This window comes from Pinus tabuliformis, chromosome X (genome assembly GCF_031772625.1).
Source record: "Pinus tabuliformis cultivar Carrire ecotype Pingquan chromosome X, CPIR1, whole genome shotgun sequence".
Classification (NCBI taxonomy): Eukaryota; Viridiplantae; Streptophyta; class Pinopsida; order Pinales; family Pinaceae; genus Pinus; species Pinus tabuliformis.
The window spans coordinates 1,353,763,449-1,353,780,457 of NC_142308.1; the positions used below are offsets into that span (position 1 = coordinate 1,353,763,449).

At 38.5% G+C, this 17,009-nt stretch overlaps 1 protein-coding gene across 1 annotated transcript; it reads left to right on the forward strand.

Moving 5' to 3' along the window:
- Nucleotides 1–2,782: 2,782 nt before the first annotated feature.
- LOC149145101 (sugar transport protein 7-like) lies at nucleotides 2,783–5,026 on the forward strand. The gene is made up of 4 exons (XM_089446504.1): nucleotides 2,783–2,927; nucleotides 3,083–3,405; nucleotides 3,708–4,334; nucleotides 4,577–5,026. The coding sequence occupies exons 1-4, from the start codon at nucleotides 2,783–2,785 to the stop codon at nucleotides 5,024–5,026; spliced, it is 1,545 nt and encodes a 514-aa protein (XP_089302630.1).
- Nucleotides 5,027–17,009: the final 11,983 nt, after the last annotated feature.

Consider the following 17,009-nt stretch of genomic DNA (forward strand, 5'->3'; position numbering starts at 1 on the left):
TGAAGAGTTGGCTCTTGATTTTTCCTCTGATTAAGCTATGGATTCCAATTAGGTTATCTTCAAGAGGCTATAAAAGGAGATTCTTCTCAGGGGCTTGGCACTTTCACTTGTATTTGAGAAGTTGTGGGCTCGTCACTTTAGTTTGTGGGTTATTTGGTGTAAGGGACTCTCTGGCTCGCAATGCTCATTGGAAGACCCTAGTCTTTTCACTCCAATTGGGATGAGATTGGCACTCCTTCTTTGATTAGAAGGTAACTCTAAGCCCTTTGTGTTGGAAATTTTTAGTTTTCAAAATTGTGAGGGAAGGTATGATATAATTAGTCTCCTAACTGGGGACTTGAGCTGTAAGTTGAGATATTTCCCTTTTTCCACCCCATGGAAGTCTTTGGTTCAGAGAAATTTTCAATTCAAAGTGTATCTATGGCATTTTCTATGCATCGAGTCTTAGAAAAAAGGTTGTTTTGTCCAGGTCCGTATCTCTTACTATCAAGAAACTATTATTAGTAATTTAGATGTTGCTCCTCAGTCACTTCAGTCTACATTAGTCTATAATTCACTACAGTATGTGGATTTGGGTTGGTTGGGTTTAGCTATGCATAAAGACTATTGTGGTTTCAAACATATCTTCATCATTAACTCCTCCTCATTCTTAGATTCCTTCTCAAGGGATTGTGTTTTCTCCCAGTGTGTGTCATCCCATGAAGCCCTACAGAGTGCTGATGATGATCTACATGTAAACTTTTGGCAAATTTATCATGTTCTGATTGAACAAGCAAATCAAATTTTGGCTCTTCAACAATTTTATTTAAGGTTTGAAGATGAGGTAGAAAGGTTCGAAGATGAGGTAGATGCGCTCAGGATGATCATTTCAGACCTCAATATTTCCAAATGGCCTTCCCCTATGCAAGATCAGCCTTTGCTTGTAGACAAGCTTGCTATAGACCTTAACATGGCAGCTTCAGAATTAGATTAATCTTTATGCATGAAAATTTTAGCTTTTGGGTTTTTTGTTCACTGAGCTTATATGAAAGTTCCTTTATGTATCAAATTTGTTGTAATAGTGTCAATAGGAAGTATCTATGTTGTAATGGACATGTAGCTAGTAAGATGCTAATGAAATTTGGATTCTCAATCAATTTATTTTAATGTATTTGCTGTGACCGGGTGTAAATTTAATCTTAATATTACTTATTTATGTTAAAAAAACGCTATTAGAATTGATTAAAATTATTTTAAAATATTATTAATATTGAATTGAATAAAAAAAATTTAAAATATATATATATATATATATATATATATATATATATATATATATATATATATATATTTAAAAATATTGATGTCTATATTTAATTAATTAAAATTTTGTTTTTTAAAATAATATATATATATATATATATATATATATATGCCTGGTTTGTTATTGCAACATATTTAGAATATATATATATATAAAATTATGAGTCAATATTCATAAATAAGAATTAAAATATTGATTCATTTGAAGTTTTATAATTTTTCTTTAACAATTATGATGAATGAGTGAATATTCATAAATAAAAAATAGAATATTGAGTTCTTTTAAATTTATGTTTTTTTTTAATAATTATGATAATTGTGTATTTTAATTAATAAACAAAATGATTTTTCTCTTGGCATTATTTCTTGCTAATTTTCTATATAGTAAGGATTTTTAAGAATCATAACATAAATTGTTTAATTTGTGAAGTTTGAATGTCACAATGGTTTTTTAAGATGTTGAACGTATTTAAAAGTATATTTTAAACCAGAATAAATAATTATCTTACTCAAAATTATATTGCAGATTTCTAATCACAAAAACCATTTCTTTTATTAATTAGACCAAAAATCCATCGCTTTTATTAGTTAGACGCCGCCAATAAAAAAAATTGTGATGATTATCTTCAATATCAACATCCCTTAATAAAAATAATAATAATTATTCTCACCGGCACTTAAAAAGTAAATTATAATAAATTTTACACATTTTAAAATTACAATATTCACCCTTTCAGCTATATTTAAATAAGATACGTAACAATGTATATACGATAATTTCATTAATCAAGGATGTTTACACGTCTTTAAAAGATTCAAGAGTGATGCACGTAGAGAATAGTCGACGATCATGAGACTTGTTGTGAGGGTTCCACCAATAGTCGACAATCATGATACTTGTTGTGAGGGTTCCACCGAATGATACATGCGAGAATTGAAAATTGTTTAAATAGAAAATAAATATTTAGGTAACTCCTTCACGGTTCCACCAATAGTCGACAATCATGATACTTGTTGTGAGGGTTCCACCGAATGATACATGCGAGAATTGAAAATTGTTTAAATAGAAAATAAATAATTAGGTAACTCCTTCACGGTTATACATGTAAATTAATGTGCTCTAGAGGACCAGGTATTTAGCATGGAGGTCGTTCCCTGACACGTGATATATGTTGCAGGGCGACCTGGATGGATAAACTTGAATCCAACATTGGAAATCCCCAAATGTGGACGTGTACGATAAGGGTGCCTACGCCATGTCTAGACGATAAAAATGTGCCTTTCGAGCTTTTATGGAGCATGGTTCAGAAAGGGTAGCAGGTAGAAGCACTCAGCAAAGTTGGTCGCCATCACCAAGATCCACTCCTGAATGTAGGAGTAACTGTACACAAGGTGTCAAATTTATACACCAGGATTCAGATTTTGAGCCGTCCTTGTATATTCCTGGAACCCATTTCCGTCTAGGCTGATTCTGTCGAGGATGGCGGGCGGTTCTCTGCATGCAGTGGGAGTGTCACACGAAAGAGCACAGCATTACCATGGCCGAGTAACGCTTTATGTCGTTATTGCGAGCATTGTTGCTGCTATTGGGGGATCCATCTTCGGTTATGATATCGGGATATCTGGTATGTATATCCAATGCTTTCAAAGAGCTTTCAGTTTCTGTTTATATTTTAATTTAGCAAATAATGCTGTGAATTGATAATGATCAGAAGACAAACACTGAATCCTATCTGCTTCAATGGATTTATTGAATTCTGTGGTTTGTTGTGAATAACAGGTGGAGTGACATCCATGGATCCGTTTCTCGAGAAATTCTTCCCCGCAGTGTACCACAAGAAGCATCACAATTCCCACGATAGCGATTACTGCAAGTACAACAACCAGGGTTTGTCTATGTTCACCTCGTCCCTCTACGTTGCAGGCCTTTTTGCTTCGCTGTTTGCGTCTTCTATGACGAGGAAATATGGACGCAAGGCCACTATTATCAGCGGAGGTACCAGTTTTATCATAGGCGCTTCTCTGAACGCTAGTGCCGTGAATATGGAAATGCTCATTATTGGGCGCATTATTCTTGGAGTCGGAATTGGCTTCGCAAATCAGGTAGGCTTGTGTGGGTCCTCGTCGAAAAAATTGCTGGTAAACAATGATTTAGTCTTTTGTCTTTAATGGTTATTTCTCTGAAATTCAACTGACTAGGGATGCCAGAACTTTCAGTTCCACTTAGAATGACTTGGGTAGCAGAGCAAATTGAGTTTGCAGATTTTTTGTCTGGACCTGTATAACTAGGGTTTCAGAGGTTTTTGATGGTTCGGATTCGAAAGACTTAAGTTTACAGAGTTTTTGGTTTGAATTTGAATGAATGGGTTGACAGATTTTTTTTTTGTTTGAATTTTTGTTTCAAGGCGGTTCCTCTGTACCTGTCAGAGCTGGCTCCTCCAAAACTCCGTGGAGGACTCAATATGTTGTTCCAGTTGGCCACAACACTTGGGATTTTCACAGCAAATTTGGTTAATTATGGCACTCAGGTCATAACACCGTGGGGATGGCGTCTCTCTCTGGGTTTGGCTGCAGTTCCTGCACTTTTGATGACAGTTGGAGGGATATTTCTTCCTGAGACTCCCAACAGTCTGATAGAACGTGGCCGTCTAGATGAAGGGCGTGCTATCCTGGAGAAGACGAGGGGCACCAAGCATGTAGATGCAGAGTATCAAGATATGGTGGATGCAAGTGAATTAGCTAACGCCATCGAACATCCATTCATAAATATTTTACAGAGGAGGAATCGGCCACAGCTAGTGATGGCCATTTGTATGCCCATGTTTCAGATCTTGACTGGAATCAATTCCATATTGTTCTATGCTCCTGTTCTTTTCGGGAGTTTGGGCTTTGGTGCAAATGCTTCCCTCTATTCCTCCGTTTTGACAGGAGCTGTTCTTGTACTTTCCACCCTCATATCAATAGCAACGGTCGACAAGTGGGGGCGCAGACCGTTGCTACTTGGTGGTGGCATTCAGATGATAGTATGTCAGGTACGCAAGAGCAAAGCTGAGAGAGGGTAGGCACTTCTTTAAGTATTTACAAATTTTGTTGCATCTTGTTTTCAGACATGTCAGTATACATCTTGACATGAACTTTGAGTTGGTGTAACCAAGGGTTACAACATAACATGCCTAGCTGCAGAATATGCAGAGAGTTTTGGCTTTCTTTCTCATTGTTGCGGCTTGCTTTCATCTGGATTCATCAGTAACAATATTATCGTATCTTTTCACAGGTTGCTGTTGGGATAGTCTTGGCCCTAAAGTTTGGAGGAGACAAACAACTATCCAAAGGCTTCTCAGTGTTATTGGTAACAGCCATTTGTTTATTTGTGGCTGCATTTGGGTGGTCATGGGGACCTCTTGGATGGACTGTGCCGAGTGAAATTTTCCCACTAGAAACCCGCTCTGCTGGACAGGCCATAACTGTCTCTGTGAACCTTCTTTTCACATTTGCAATTGCACAGGCTTTCCTATATCTTTTATGTACGTTCAAGTACGGGATTTTCCTATTCTTTGCAGGCTGGATTTGTATTATGACTGCATTTGTATACTTCTTCCTGCCAGAAACTAAGGGTGTACCCATTGAAGAAATGATTCTTCAGTGGACAAAGCACTGGTTTTGGAAGAAAATAGTTCCATGCATTGATGAAGGGGCACAAACTATGAAGCAACCAGATGTGTGATTCACATGAAGGTTAATTTAGTTGGGAAGTTTACCCCTATCTGTATTGTAATTTGCAACTCTATTTAAGTAGGATTTACCTCCACTCTTTGGATTTACAAAGAAAGGAAAATGATGTATTTTCTTGGTTTCTGTAGGCCGTAGATGTAGATTTCTAGATTTAATATATTATATTCTTTATCCGCCTTCTGCCAAGTAAAACGCAGATCACCATGTCAATTTATCTTGTCAAATGACAGAAAGAAATAGAATCAAGGTTCATTAGAACTTACTTCAGTGTGAAACGCATATTACTGACATATTTTGCTGTGGCTTTAACATCACGTCAATTTATCTCGTCAAATCACAATAAGAAATAGAAACGCCAATATGAAAAAAAATTAAAAAAATCCGAGCAATCTACAGCTACTATTAATGAAAAGTTAAATGAATTTTTGTTCAGGGAACTCATTACCCATAGCAAAGATTCTCACAGTCAAAAGAATCATTGGACCAAAACAATGTTTGATTATAGGATAATGGAAACTGAACATTATGAAATTGAAATTGTTTAAGTTTAGACCTACTGCAGCGTTGAGGTTATGAAAAGATATGCATGGTGGGCTCTACAGCAACCCTGCAAGGATATTGTCAGAGTGGAAAAATTAGTAAACACATAATCCGTGGTTTTAGCGACCTACATTCAGAGTATACGAATTCAGTTGATGCATGGCAAGTCATCGTACTTCATAGCGGGCCCTAGGTTTTGAGACCTATATTATTGATGATTTTTGTGTAGATCTATGACCCACAGTATTAATCTGCGTTATGGATCAATGAGAAACGATGACTAAATTGTTAAAGGGTCGATTGCATGCAGGACAGCCTGGTTGTGGTAACCACATTAGTTCATTAGTTAAGTCAAGACATTGTTGTAAAGTTTTAATGTTGGATAATAATCTACATATATTATGTAGGATGGTCCGACTTTAACCTATCTCACCTAAACACCTGTGAGAGCATTGTTCAAACCTGAACGACTTTTGGGATCTTTCCTCCAGTGAGACTTTAACCTAATAAATACTATAGAATGTTAAAAACATGGTTAATGTAAAATGCTGTAGTTAAAGAAGTTGAAATGATTTATTTGTATAGGATTGATTTTAAGAAAAAGAAGGGGGGCTGAAAGAAAGGGGACAGAAAGGGGACAGATAGTAGTAAGAAAAATGTAATGTAGAAATTAGTCTTTCGGATTAATCACATTGTTAGGATTGGGTTGACGTTTCAAACTTTGTCTTGAGGATGAATATGATTGGTTCTAAACGTCGACCCAATCCTAAAACAATCTTAATGATTAATCCGAAAAACTGATTTCTACATTATGAATCACAAAAATCTTAAATCTAAAAAAAATGAAATACATTGATTTTTTCCAATAATAAACCGCCATGTATGTAGAATCACAAAAATCTTAAATCTAAAAAAATGAAATACATTGATTTCATGTTTTTGGCTTGGAGTGAGGTTAACCTCCTCGAGTCATGTTGCTTTGGAATCTTCTTACGGAAATCAATGCTGGGATAGCAATGTTATAGACCGCCATGTTTCTGGCTTGGAGTGAGCTTAACCTTCTCGAGACATGTTGCTTTGGGATCATCTTACGAAAATCAATGCTGGGATCGTAATCCCAGCAATGTTAAAGTCCAACATATTTACAAGTAGACCGCATTCTAATTGACAATATGCGATGCATTGTTAAGAGTGGACCATATGGTTTGGTGGAATGGCTATCTTACATATCAGAAGAATATATATTGGCATTGTTGTGACAACTTTTTATGGTTAATGGTGAAGGATATCTGTTTTCGTGGGCTTGTTTTGTTGTTTATTTATATTTTTAATGATAAATTTTAATTTGAATTTTAAATTTGTATTTAAAATAGTTAAATAATATTTGAATGGAGGTTTTATGAGTAAAAATAAAAAGATATAATTATTGTGTGGATTTATCACAAATTTAGTTATGTGATGGATCCAGAGGATAGTTATATAATTATAGTTCAAATAAATTAGAAGTGTAATGGAAGAAATATATCTAAACAAAATCATATGTAATTTTAGAGTTTGTGAACGTGTTCAAGATTATAAGAAGTAAACTAAGTATGACCAAATTGGTCTCTTACTCTTGCTTTGTAGAATGATCAAGTATGATCTAGAAAGAATTATCAGAAAATTTGTCACTTTTATTGGTATATTTTGGGTGGAAAAATGGAGGAATTGGTTTACAAGGCCCATTTTAGGGGCAAGTTTGGAAAGTTGGGGACAAGAACATTTTAAAGTCATTTTGAGTCATCAAATAGCATTTTGGGGGGCCAAAGCTCTGGAAACATGTCTCTATCCCCTTGCCATTGTTCTACACATTATAGCCTTTTCAAAAATGCAAAAATCACCTCATTTTTGAGCTTCTACATAGAAATTATTCCTTCTATAAGTTGACCTACCTTGTTGACAATCATGGGATGAATGGATGTTGCACCACTCCCCATTACATACAAAAGTGGGGCTAGCCATGTGTGGACTTTGAGGAATATTTTGGAAGGTCCAAAATCCAAACACTATTTGATGGTTGACGATGCAAAATCCATAACAAAATATTACTATTGGGATATGGTGAATACAAGGCCACTAGGAGAAGGAGTTTCATTCTTTAGCATTATACTTTTTGCATATGTAACACCCTCCTCCCACGTCTACCTAAACAACCAACCAGCAGCGGTAAACATGCAACGAGAGGCCACTATGATATGATTCGACCTCCTAAGTCACGTTAAGGAAGTGGAATTGACAAAAACACACCATACAGACATTACTCGTTGATGAGCACCAATATTGCAGCAAGAATGTTGCAACTCCTGGGGCTACCAACCTTACTTTATCAACCTGGGGTTCGTACAAACCTGGAGGTGACAATGTTGTATACACAAGTAGATGTGATGGGTTCGCTCTTTGTCACTGCTAAGTTGGCGATAGACCACTATGTTTTTTCAAAACAAACTATAATTGATTCAGAAGAGGCTTGATTACCAATGAGAAAAAGGGAAATTTGGACTAAAGGAAATCTTGTCTACTGTAGTAAGGAAAAGATTGAAATCAAATGCTTAAACATACCATTCATCTAGCTAACTGCTAAGAGGCTTTGTTTCAAGAGAATGCTAAGTTAGCATGTGTACAATCCTATTGTCCCAGGCATGCGATTTGGAACATCAAGCATTCTACTATTGTGCATGTAAATGAACAAAATAACTCTTTTTCCTTTTTGTCTTTTTTGTGTGAAGATGTGAATGCTAACTTCTCTTGGTGATGTGGCAGCTAGATTAGGGATGATGGTGGATGGTCAGATGGCTTGGGAGGCAAGTAGGGGACTTCTTCTAGCCTCCTAGGGGCTTTTTCACAATTTGGCCTCAAAACAGGCCACTACAGGTCAACCTACAGGATGTCCTAATGCTCCTACATGATCCCCTGTATTCCTACAGGATATAATCGAGAGCAAGAGGAGGGCTTTGGAAGGTGATGTAAGGCTTAAGGAAGGTGAATGGTGGGTGAAATGAGGCAAGGGAGTGTCTAGGACTCCTTCAAAGCTCAAAACAGAGTTGTGAGATTGTTGGATTTGCTCAACAAGCTTGAAGAAGCACTCTTATGGAATAATCGATTTGGTGAGGGATTTAGTGAAAGAAAGTGATAACCATGGATGGATGAGGTTAGGATGAGGTTGTTGGTCATGACATCTCTCTACACTACAGAAACTCCTACACTGCATCAATCACTGACATTTTATCCATGAATCATGTCAAACAAGAAAGCTTTTCAATTAACTAAGGAAAAACATAATTTTATTATCTAGTTGCCTATGCATGGGAAATCTTGCAGAATGATGTGAAACCTTTATGATATCTAATGCAATGCTGAAGACATCAGAAATGGAAATTAAATATTATTCTTAAAAAATAGTAAAATATTGGCCTAGTAACAGCGAACCCCGAATTCCATGAGAAATCAGAATTCAGTCTTTTTGGGGTTGCATAGGAGTTCTTTCCTTAAACCATGGTCGTTGAAGGGATGAGTGAGGCTAGATCCACCCAATAACAACTTTTGGATACTCCTTTGCCTTCCTAAGCTACTCCGACAAAAATGCACAAATGGAAGCAAACTAATCAAATCCACAACTACTTGGAATGAAATAATGCTAAAGACAATTTAATCATTAATCTATGAAATCAACTAAGCATACAAATACAAGAAGAGGAGCCTTTTTCTACTAGGGTTGGCCCTTACCCAAGAGCTTCAACCTTTGAGTCAACTCAGTGCTGGATCAAGGAAATGCTCATTCTCATTATCAAATTAGAAAATTACATAACAATGTCTTCCACAAGTCTTGAACTGGAAAAATGGTTAGTGCTTTTACATCAAAAATTAGAATCCTAATGAGGCGCTAAGCCATCTTATTTATACAACTGAAGTCTCCAACGACTTCCTTAAATCTAGGGAGGCTCGACTCCCAAACTCAAGATGATCTGGCTCTTTAACTGTTACTCGTTTCGGCTACCTTTTGATCTTCATGACTTGGCTGCTTGTAACTCCTAGCTAGTGTGATTTGATGGAGGGATATTCAAATGAGTGAGGAGTAAATGAGGAGGATCTATCTCCTACAATCTCTCCTCCTTGTCTCATTCGAGTTTCTACCATTAATTAGCGAACATTTCCATGATTTGCTCTCAAAAACCTGCAATCAATGCACATTAGTCCACTAGGCATAATATCTCGCTTTTACTCATCTCATTAAGAAAAATATAGTCAAAATATGTAAGAAATATGAGAAGAGTTTATTTAGATAAGCTAGGAGTTGTATTACGGTCCATATAGTTACCCAATGATGAGGATCGACACTCATCTGCTACAGGACCCTCAAGAACCAATCCAATACCTTAGACAACTTGCCTTGGAGTCGCGCTAATCCTTTGGACAACTTAAGCCTTAGTTGCTCCCATTTTATAGGCATGAGTGCGACTAGAAACCCAAAGTCGCTCTCACACGCTTTCCTACTAGCGACCAGAGACCAAAATTGTCAGTGCTATTCCAATGACTCTGGGATTTGAGCCACATTTTTAGGCCCAAAGCCCATATCACTGTCCATAATTGAACCATCTCTTCAAATAAGTGAAATAACATGGAAATGGAAAGAAGTTCTCCTGGAAAATGTCGCAAATAGGAACTAAGGATTCTTATGGCGGAAATGTTTTTATGGGGACGACCGACTGACCTTGTACACAGGGGGGCTCACTGGCGAATCCAAGGAATGCCTCTTATGGATCTGTCACCATGAGACTAAAGATTTGTGGTTGTTTCGGTTGCAGGGGTCAAAATGGGCTCTGGGGTGCTTGTTTCAATGGAAGAATGCGGAAAACCTCCAGTGAGAGGTGGAAGCTAGACTACTTGTGTATCGTCCTCTTGATTTTTGCAATGACAGACCAGGGTTTTAGGAGGCAGCCTCTATGCTGGGTAAGAAACAGGCAATGGCTTCTCTGTGTGCCTCCAAAATGGTCATGGCTTGTACAACGGGAATAGGGGCGGTGGTGGCTCAATGGGCACAAATACCCAGGTTTTTCTTGTTTTTAGGCCTTGGCTCTAGTCAACCGCATGGATTCTTGGGCTCCCCCTTGGACTAGCTAGCTTGTGAGCACTTTTTTGTCATGGATGTGTTGGTCTAGGCACCATGTCCTACCTCCACGCTTACCTTTCAGCCCCCAGTGAGTATCAGAACCCCCATTGAAGTGTGGACTCGAGGATTTCAGGGGGTGTATGGCACAAGTCGCCTAGCATCGCCCACCCAGATCCAAATTTTCATTAAACTTCTTGTTGCGCGTTCTTTGTTAATTTGGGTAAATTTAGGTGATTCTGTGCAGCTGCTAAAACTAAGCATTATGCAACAAGAAGGTTACCCTATTCTAATGTAGAACCTGATCTTCGAACGCAAAGTATTACAAGATATTCGGTCTCTGCGGGAATACCTGCATCCTCCATAATCATCAATCTAAGATTAAGAGGGCGGTGTGGGATCTGCCATAAAAAACTTGAAGGCTGGAAATGGCTATGGGGGTAGTTCTTCGAAAAGCACAGAAGACAAATAGAAGCAATCTATTGAAGGACCCTCTTTCAAGAACATCTTACAAGGAAACTTAACAACTACAGAACCAAAAAAATAGGTTAGTACATCCCCTGGCCCATACATTGTGGAGCTTTTGAACTCTATTCCATAATTTACCATCGAAAATTATGAAACAGATGAGCATTGTGTTGCTTTTGAATCTTGTGCAATTATTTGTCATTTTAATTATTTTTGGCCAAAACCTATGGAGTTATTTCATTGGATATTGACCAAACTGGTCCCTGGATTGTGAAATACACCTCTATTCAAAGGGGTTTTTCATTGTAAACTTCCCTACAACAAAGACTAGGAACAATATTATTTAGGAAGGTTCATGGTTTTGGGGTTCGATAAGCCTTTCCATTACACCATGGTTCCCTACTTTCGATGCACATACCATGGTTGTCTCTAGAATGCCAGTGTGGATATGCCTGCATAATCTCCCTCTCCATTTATGGGAGGACCGAGTACTCAAAGGAATCAGAAACATTTTTGGGAAATATATCATGACGCATACTCGAAGACTAGAAGAAAGGATATTCACACATGCCCGAATATGTGTTGAAGTATATCTTAGCAAAGGATTACTGGACTGCATACAACTGATCCATAAGTAGATGCAGTGGACTTAGACACTATACTATGAGAACACAACCTTCAGATGTCGAATATGCAAACAAATAGGGCATCTACAAAATATGTGCCTGTCGCGCGGAATGAGTCGATCTTGTGGACAAGATAGACCTTCCTAGAATCTAAAGAAGACCTAACGACAAGCAAACCAACCAGACACTATCTTTATCTAAATATGCTTCAATTAACAATAGCAAACAAAGGTTTTTAGGGCCTACCTTTGGTCCAACGCAAGCTTGTGGATGCCCTCGCTCTTTCGATCCAAATGAGCTCCTCTTCGTGAATCTGCAAACACAAACAAGGCAAACAAATTAAATAGCACCTGAAAAACTATTTGAAAAACTAATTGCATGAAACATATTTAACATGAAAGTCAAGGAATCCATGAAACAAATAACATAAGATACTTGTTGAGAAAAATGAGTTTGATTGTATTAATTCAAAAGAAGAAGAACCTTACAACCTTTGCCTTGACGTTGTACAAGCTCCTCCCAGGGTCCAACAAGATGTCTCCTCTACTTTGACAAGTTTCACTCACTCTCCAATGGAACCAAGAGGTATGTGATCTCTCCTCTCAAGCTCAACCAAAGAGTCTCAATTTCACCAGCATTTACCCTCAAAATGTTCAACTTCTAACCTCCCTAGTCCTCACCCCAATGCCTGTATTTATAGTGCAATGGAGGGAAGTTACTAGGTCCTCCTTCAAAGGGATAAAGCCCTCCTTCAAAGGGATAGCTCCTTTAGTCAAGGGATTAGCTCCTTCTCTTTTGGGATGCATGAACCACCTCAGAGCGAACAATCCACGTCAAAATTCCTTCTAGAAAACTCTAGAATTAACCCAAAGTGAGTTTTTTAAGATAAAAATTGCGCCTTTTGACTTTCACAGGGGTCCGCACCTGCACCGTTAGGAACAGAGTGGGTAGGTACGCAGCTTTTGTACACAGAAGGTGCGGGACCGCAAGTGACCATGGGAGAAAGTGCGAAACCAGAGTTACATTGATTTCTAATGTCTTTCTCCCACTTCCAAAGCTTGATTTGAAGAGCTGAGGTTCTAGACTTGCTTAGGAGGACAGTACAAGTGATGATAGACCCATACTGACTGCAAATAATCATGGTGACGATATTTTTGTGTAACAGATTGCCCCCTAAAGTGCAAAGTCTGTAGTAGATGAGGATTTCATTTATCATATAGGAAGAGTGAAGTACTTTATCATTTCGAGGATTATCTTGTGGAGAGCCCGGTCGGAACCTGTAAAAACATTCAATGCAAGATATATATATGAGATCATATCATCGCTGAGGTAGGCATTCCCATACTCAGATCAAAACTAACTAGAAACCTATCTACTGCTCTGATATACGAATGATCTTGTAAAACATCATAAGTATAGACTCGCGTGAACACAGTATGGACGCAGCCATCTTTTATGAATAGTCCACAACATAATGAGTACAAAATTCCTCGCAGCCTGGATGGTGGAAACTAGATCCAGGGTCTTCATTTATACTTCCTGAAATAGTATGATCCTATCCATGCGAATAAATGTGTTGATGTCGAACATGGTAGAAACCACTTGATTACCAGTCAATGATGTAGACTGTTAACAAGTGTGAGAGAAACCACCAGTGATGTCAATGGCTCTCAAAGTACCCAGTACAATCCATGAGATGTGAGTAAATGTGTTGATGTTGAACATATCATGGAATCCTTTGATCGAAAGTCAATGATGTAAACTGTCGTCAAAGGCAAGAAACCTGCCATTGAGGCATGCAGATCCCAAGGTACTGACGATCTCTAGATCATCTTTCTAGATAATGAGCTGAAGTCGATAGAAAGCGATCCGTTGCAGGCAAGCCCACAACACGAAATCATAGATCAAGTTGAAGAAATTTTGTTGCAAGGACTGACTCAAGGATGGTCAAGATGGATGACAGATATTTTGCAAATGAATGGCTTATTGGCAGTGACCTCTTGAACACATAACGACACGACAGATGGCTTGGTGACAATTGACCCAAAGTTAATACCCAGAAACCGGCTGAAGACTTTCAATGTGGTTTGATCAACTGTTAGGCAAAGGATTTCCCAACCCAGGTGAATAAAAGTGTCGTGTTCAAGAGGGGTTACAAAGTATGACAAACAGACTCATTTTTCTCTCTTTTCCCCCACCATTTCTCGCAAGTACCTCTTTATTTTTGACAAGCTTGAGGAGGATAACATTTGCTTGATTATAAGCTCATCCTTCGGATGAGTCCAACTTAGTTTAAATTCGAACCCTAAGAAGGAGTGGTTCGTTCCTATTTGTAATTGAACAGGTCCTTTACTGTGAAATTTTAACGAGTCTAGTATAGGAGAAACTCGGCGTTTTTCAATTTTAGAGAGTCTGAAAAAACTTAAGAAAACTCTAGGGTTGACCTTTTTCATAAATTTGTGTCTCCCAAGTCCGAAAAAGTATAAAATAATACTTGAGAGAACCGCTTGATATTTTACGACCAAGGAGTGCTTTTCGTTATTAGTGTTATTAACCCGAAAAAGTAAAAAAGCGATCAACAACACGTCGTTTCATAACCAATATCGAATCTGAAACGACAAAAATCTGGCAATCTTTTCATGTTTTTACGGTCGGAAAAGAGCTGTAAGTGGACCGTCTTTTAATTCCGTTTTAACGAGTTTAAAAGAAACACTCGGCAATCTTTTCATGTTTTAGGAGTCAGAAAAGGGCTTAAAGATGACTCTACTTGTTTTTTTGTTGAAAATGATAGATTTCGTTTGAATAATCCTGTATTCTACACAAAGACACAAACATTACTCATACCTGTTTAAAATGGATAAAAGCGTTGCAAAATACCTTTTCAAAGTGAAACATAAACAAATTTGCGATTTATTTACTCAAAAAAATTATAAAAAGGGCCTTTGTCAATTCATTTTTACCGTTCGAGTTTGGGTGAGAAAATAGTGCTTTTGCTTAGAAAACTTCCCGTGAAGATTGTGGAAAATCCAACTGTCGGAATCGAGCGTCGTCTTCTCCAGGTAATCCACATCACCTTACTCTTCATTTTCAACCAGTTGTTTTTTTGATTTAGCCCCTCATTTTGTTTTTTGGGAGAGTTTTTAAGCGCAAAACCCGCGTGCGGGGGTCCGCAGGTTTACCATTACGAATCCGCGGACCCCGAATTTTTCTCCATTGGGAAAAAGCTCGGGGTCCGCACCTTCCATGTAGACAATGTGCGGACCCACGCACTGTGTCTAACGTGGAGGGTGCGTACCCCGCAGCAAGGGTTTTGAACCTAAAATTCCTCAAAAATGGACCAATCAAAATGTTTTCTAGCAATCTAATTAATCTTTATACTTGATGCAGAGAATATATCATGCTAGATTGGCGAGAACGGGAGCATGAGGACGTGGATACCGTCGCATGGAATCATCAGCCTTCACTTGATGCTTTGAGGGCATGCAGACTGTACAAGTTCTGGACCATTCCTGGCATGAGGGCTTAGGTAGATTTCTTACAGTGGCTGGTTGACAGGTGGAGCATACAGGACCAGTGTTTTTTCATTGGCGGACACTAGCTCGAAATCGAGCTGGAGGACATTTATTTCTTGACTGGTTTGCCTAAGAGAGGCGAGGACTTGACTCTATTTGGGACTAGGCCAGGTGGCCAGTCTGTCGATAGCCTCCGGCTAGAGTACTGCCACAGCCAGGCTAAAGACAAAGGGATAGACATAAAGACCATATCCCGTCCTGAGCTCATGGTGATTGCATTTACTGTCACCAGACTTTGCGGAGCTGCCGCATTACATGTTGCCACCGGATCCCAGATGCGTATGGCAGTTGATTGCTTTCAGGGCACCATCTTCAACTGGTGCAATGCTGTGCTGGCCAATGTGAAAGGCCAACTGACCAGGGCCAAGAACGGACGACTAAAGACCTTTGGTTATGGGGCTTTGGTCGTGAGTTTTGGCCTGGAGAGGGTTCCTATGCTGATCCCACAACATCTTACTATTGGAGCTGGGCTTCCTCGAGAGCCCAAACTGATGCGATGGGTTGTAGTCATGGCCCGTCACCCAGACGAGAGGACAGAGGTTGCTCGGTTCAAACCTGAGTATTTCCAATGGTTGGAAAACTTGGAAAACTAGGTTTTTTGCATTCAGGATTTCCCTTACTCTGGGATAGATTTCCGTGGTGACCCAGACATGGTTCTTCCACTAGGAGAGCAGTGGGACGAGTCAGGTAAAATCCTTTTCAACTTTCCCTATTTAATTTTTTTTTTTTTATATTTTTCATCGTCTCAAAACTGATAGTAAAAATTTCAAATGTAGATGTGGGTCCACAGCGACTAGCCGCTCTCTGGCCTTTCGAGAGGAGGCAACCAGTTGCACCTGTGCCAACCCCACAGGACGAATCAGCAGAGGTTTTGGCCGAGTTGGAGAGTCATCTTGAGCGCTTGACAGGAGATATTCCTGAGACTACTATCGATGACATCCCCCATCGACTTCAGCGCTATGTGATTGGAGTCCCGGGACCTTTTAGGAGGTTCCTTTGTAAGGTGGCTCGGGCAGTGGTTTCTTATAGAGATCATCACCAGTGATAGGATGATCGCCTTTTGTCGGCACATGTGACATTTTTGTTTTTTGTACTTATCATTTTTGCCGATCATAAGGTGTTTTTCAACCTATGATCGAAGACGATGTATTTTTTGACACACTCCTATATATATATATCACTATTGCCGGCTTATCTTGTTAAACATGTGTGATGAAATGTTTTTAAATTTACATGTATGATTATTGCAAATGTCTACTTAACATTCAAGAAGCAATTGCATCTGCTAATGTATTTAAAGACCTTGGAATATGCTGATATTCAATGTAATCAAATTCACGTTCCAAGAGATGCACTCTCAAAAAGAATCTCAGTAACACTGGATTTCTAATGGCATACACTCTATTAAGCTGTAATACAACGAGTTCAGAATCTAACCTCACTATCAAACACCGAATACAAAATGAAATAGATTCAGATAATAAATCAATCACTGCACTATACTTGGCAATGTTGTTTGTTGTTTGACCGAGGCTTACCCCATGCATAGAAACTAACTCGTCAGAGGGCGAATAGATAACCCAAGATGCGGAAGAAATGTTCCGTGTACTACGACAAGCACCATCA

Coding starts and splice junctions, on each gene's coding strand:
- LOC149145101 (XM_089446504.1), top strand. CDS start 2,783: ATGGCGGGCGGTTCTCTGCATGCAGTGGGAGTGTCACACGAAAGAGCA. Junction 3,406..3,707: donor GAATTGGCTTCGCAAATCAG/GTAGGCTTGTGT, acceptor TTTTGTTTCAAG/GCGGTTCCTCTGTACCTGTC. Junction 4,335..4,576: donor TTCAGATGATAGTATGTCAG/GTACGCAAGAGC, acceptor ATCTTTTCACAG/GTTGCTGTTGGGATAGTCTT.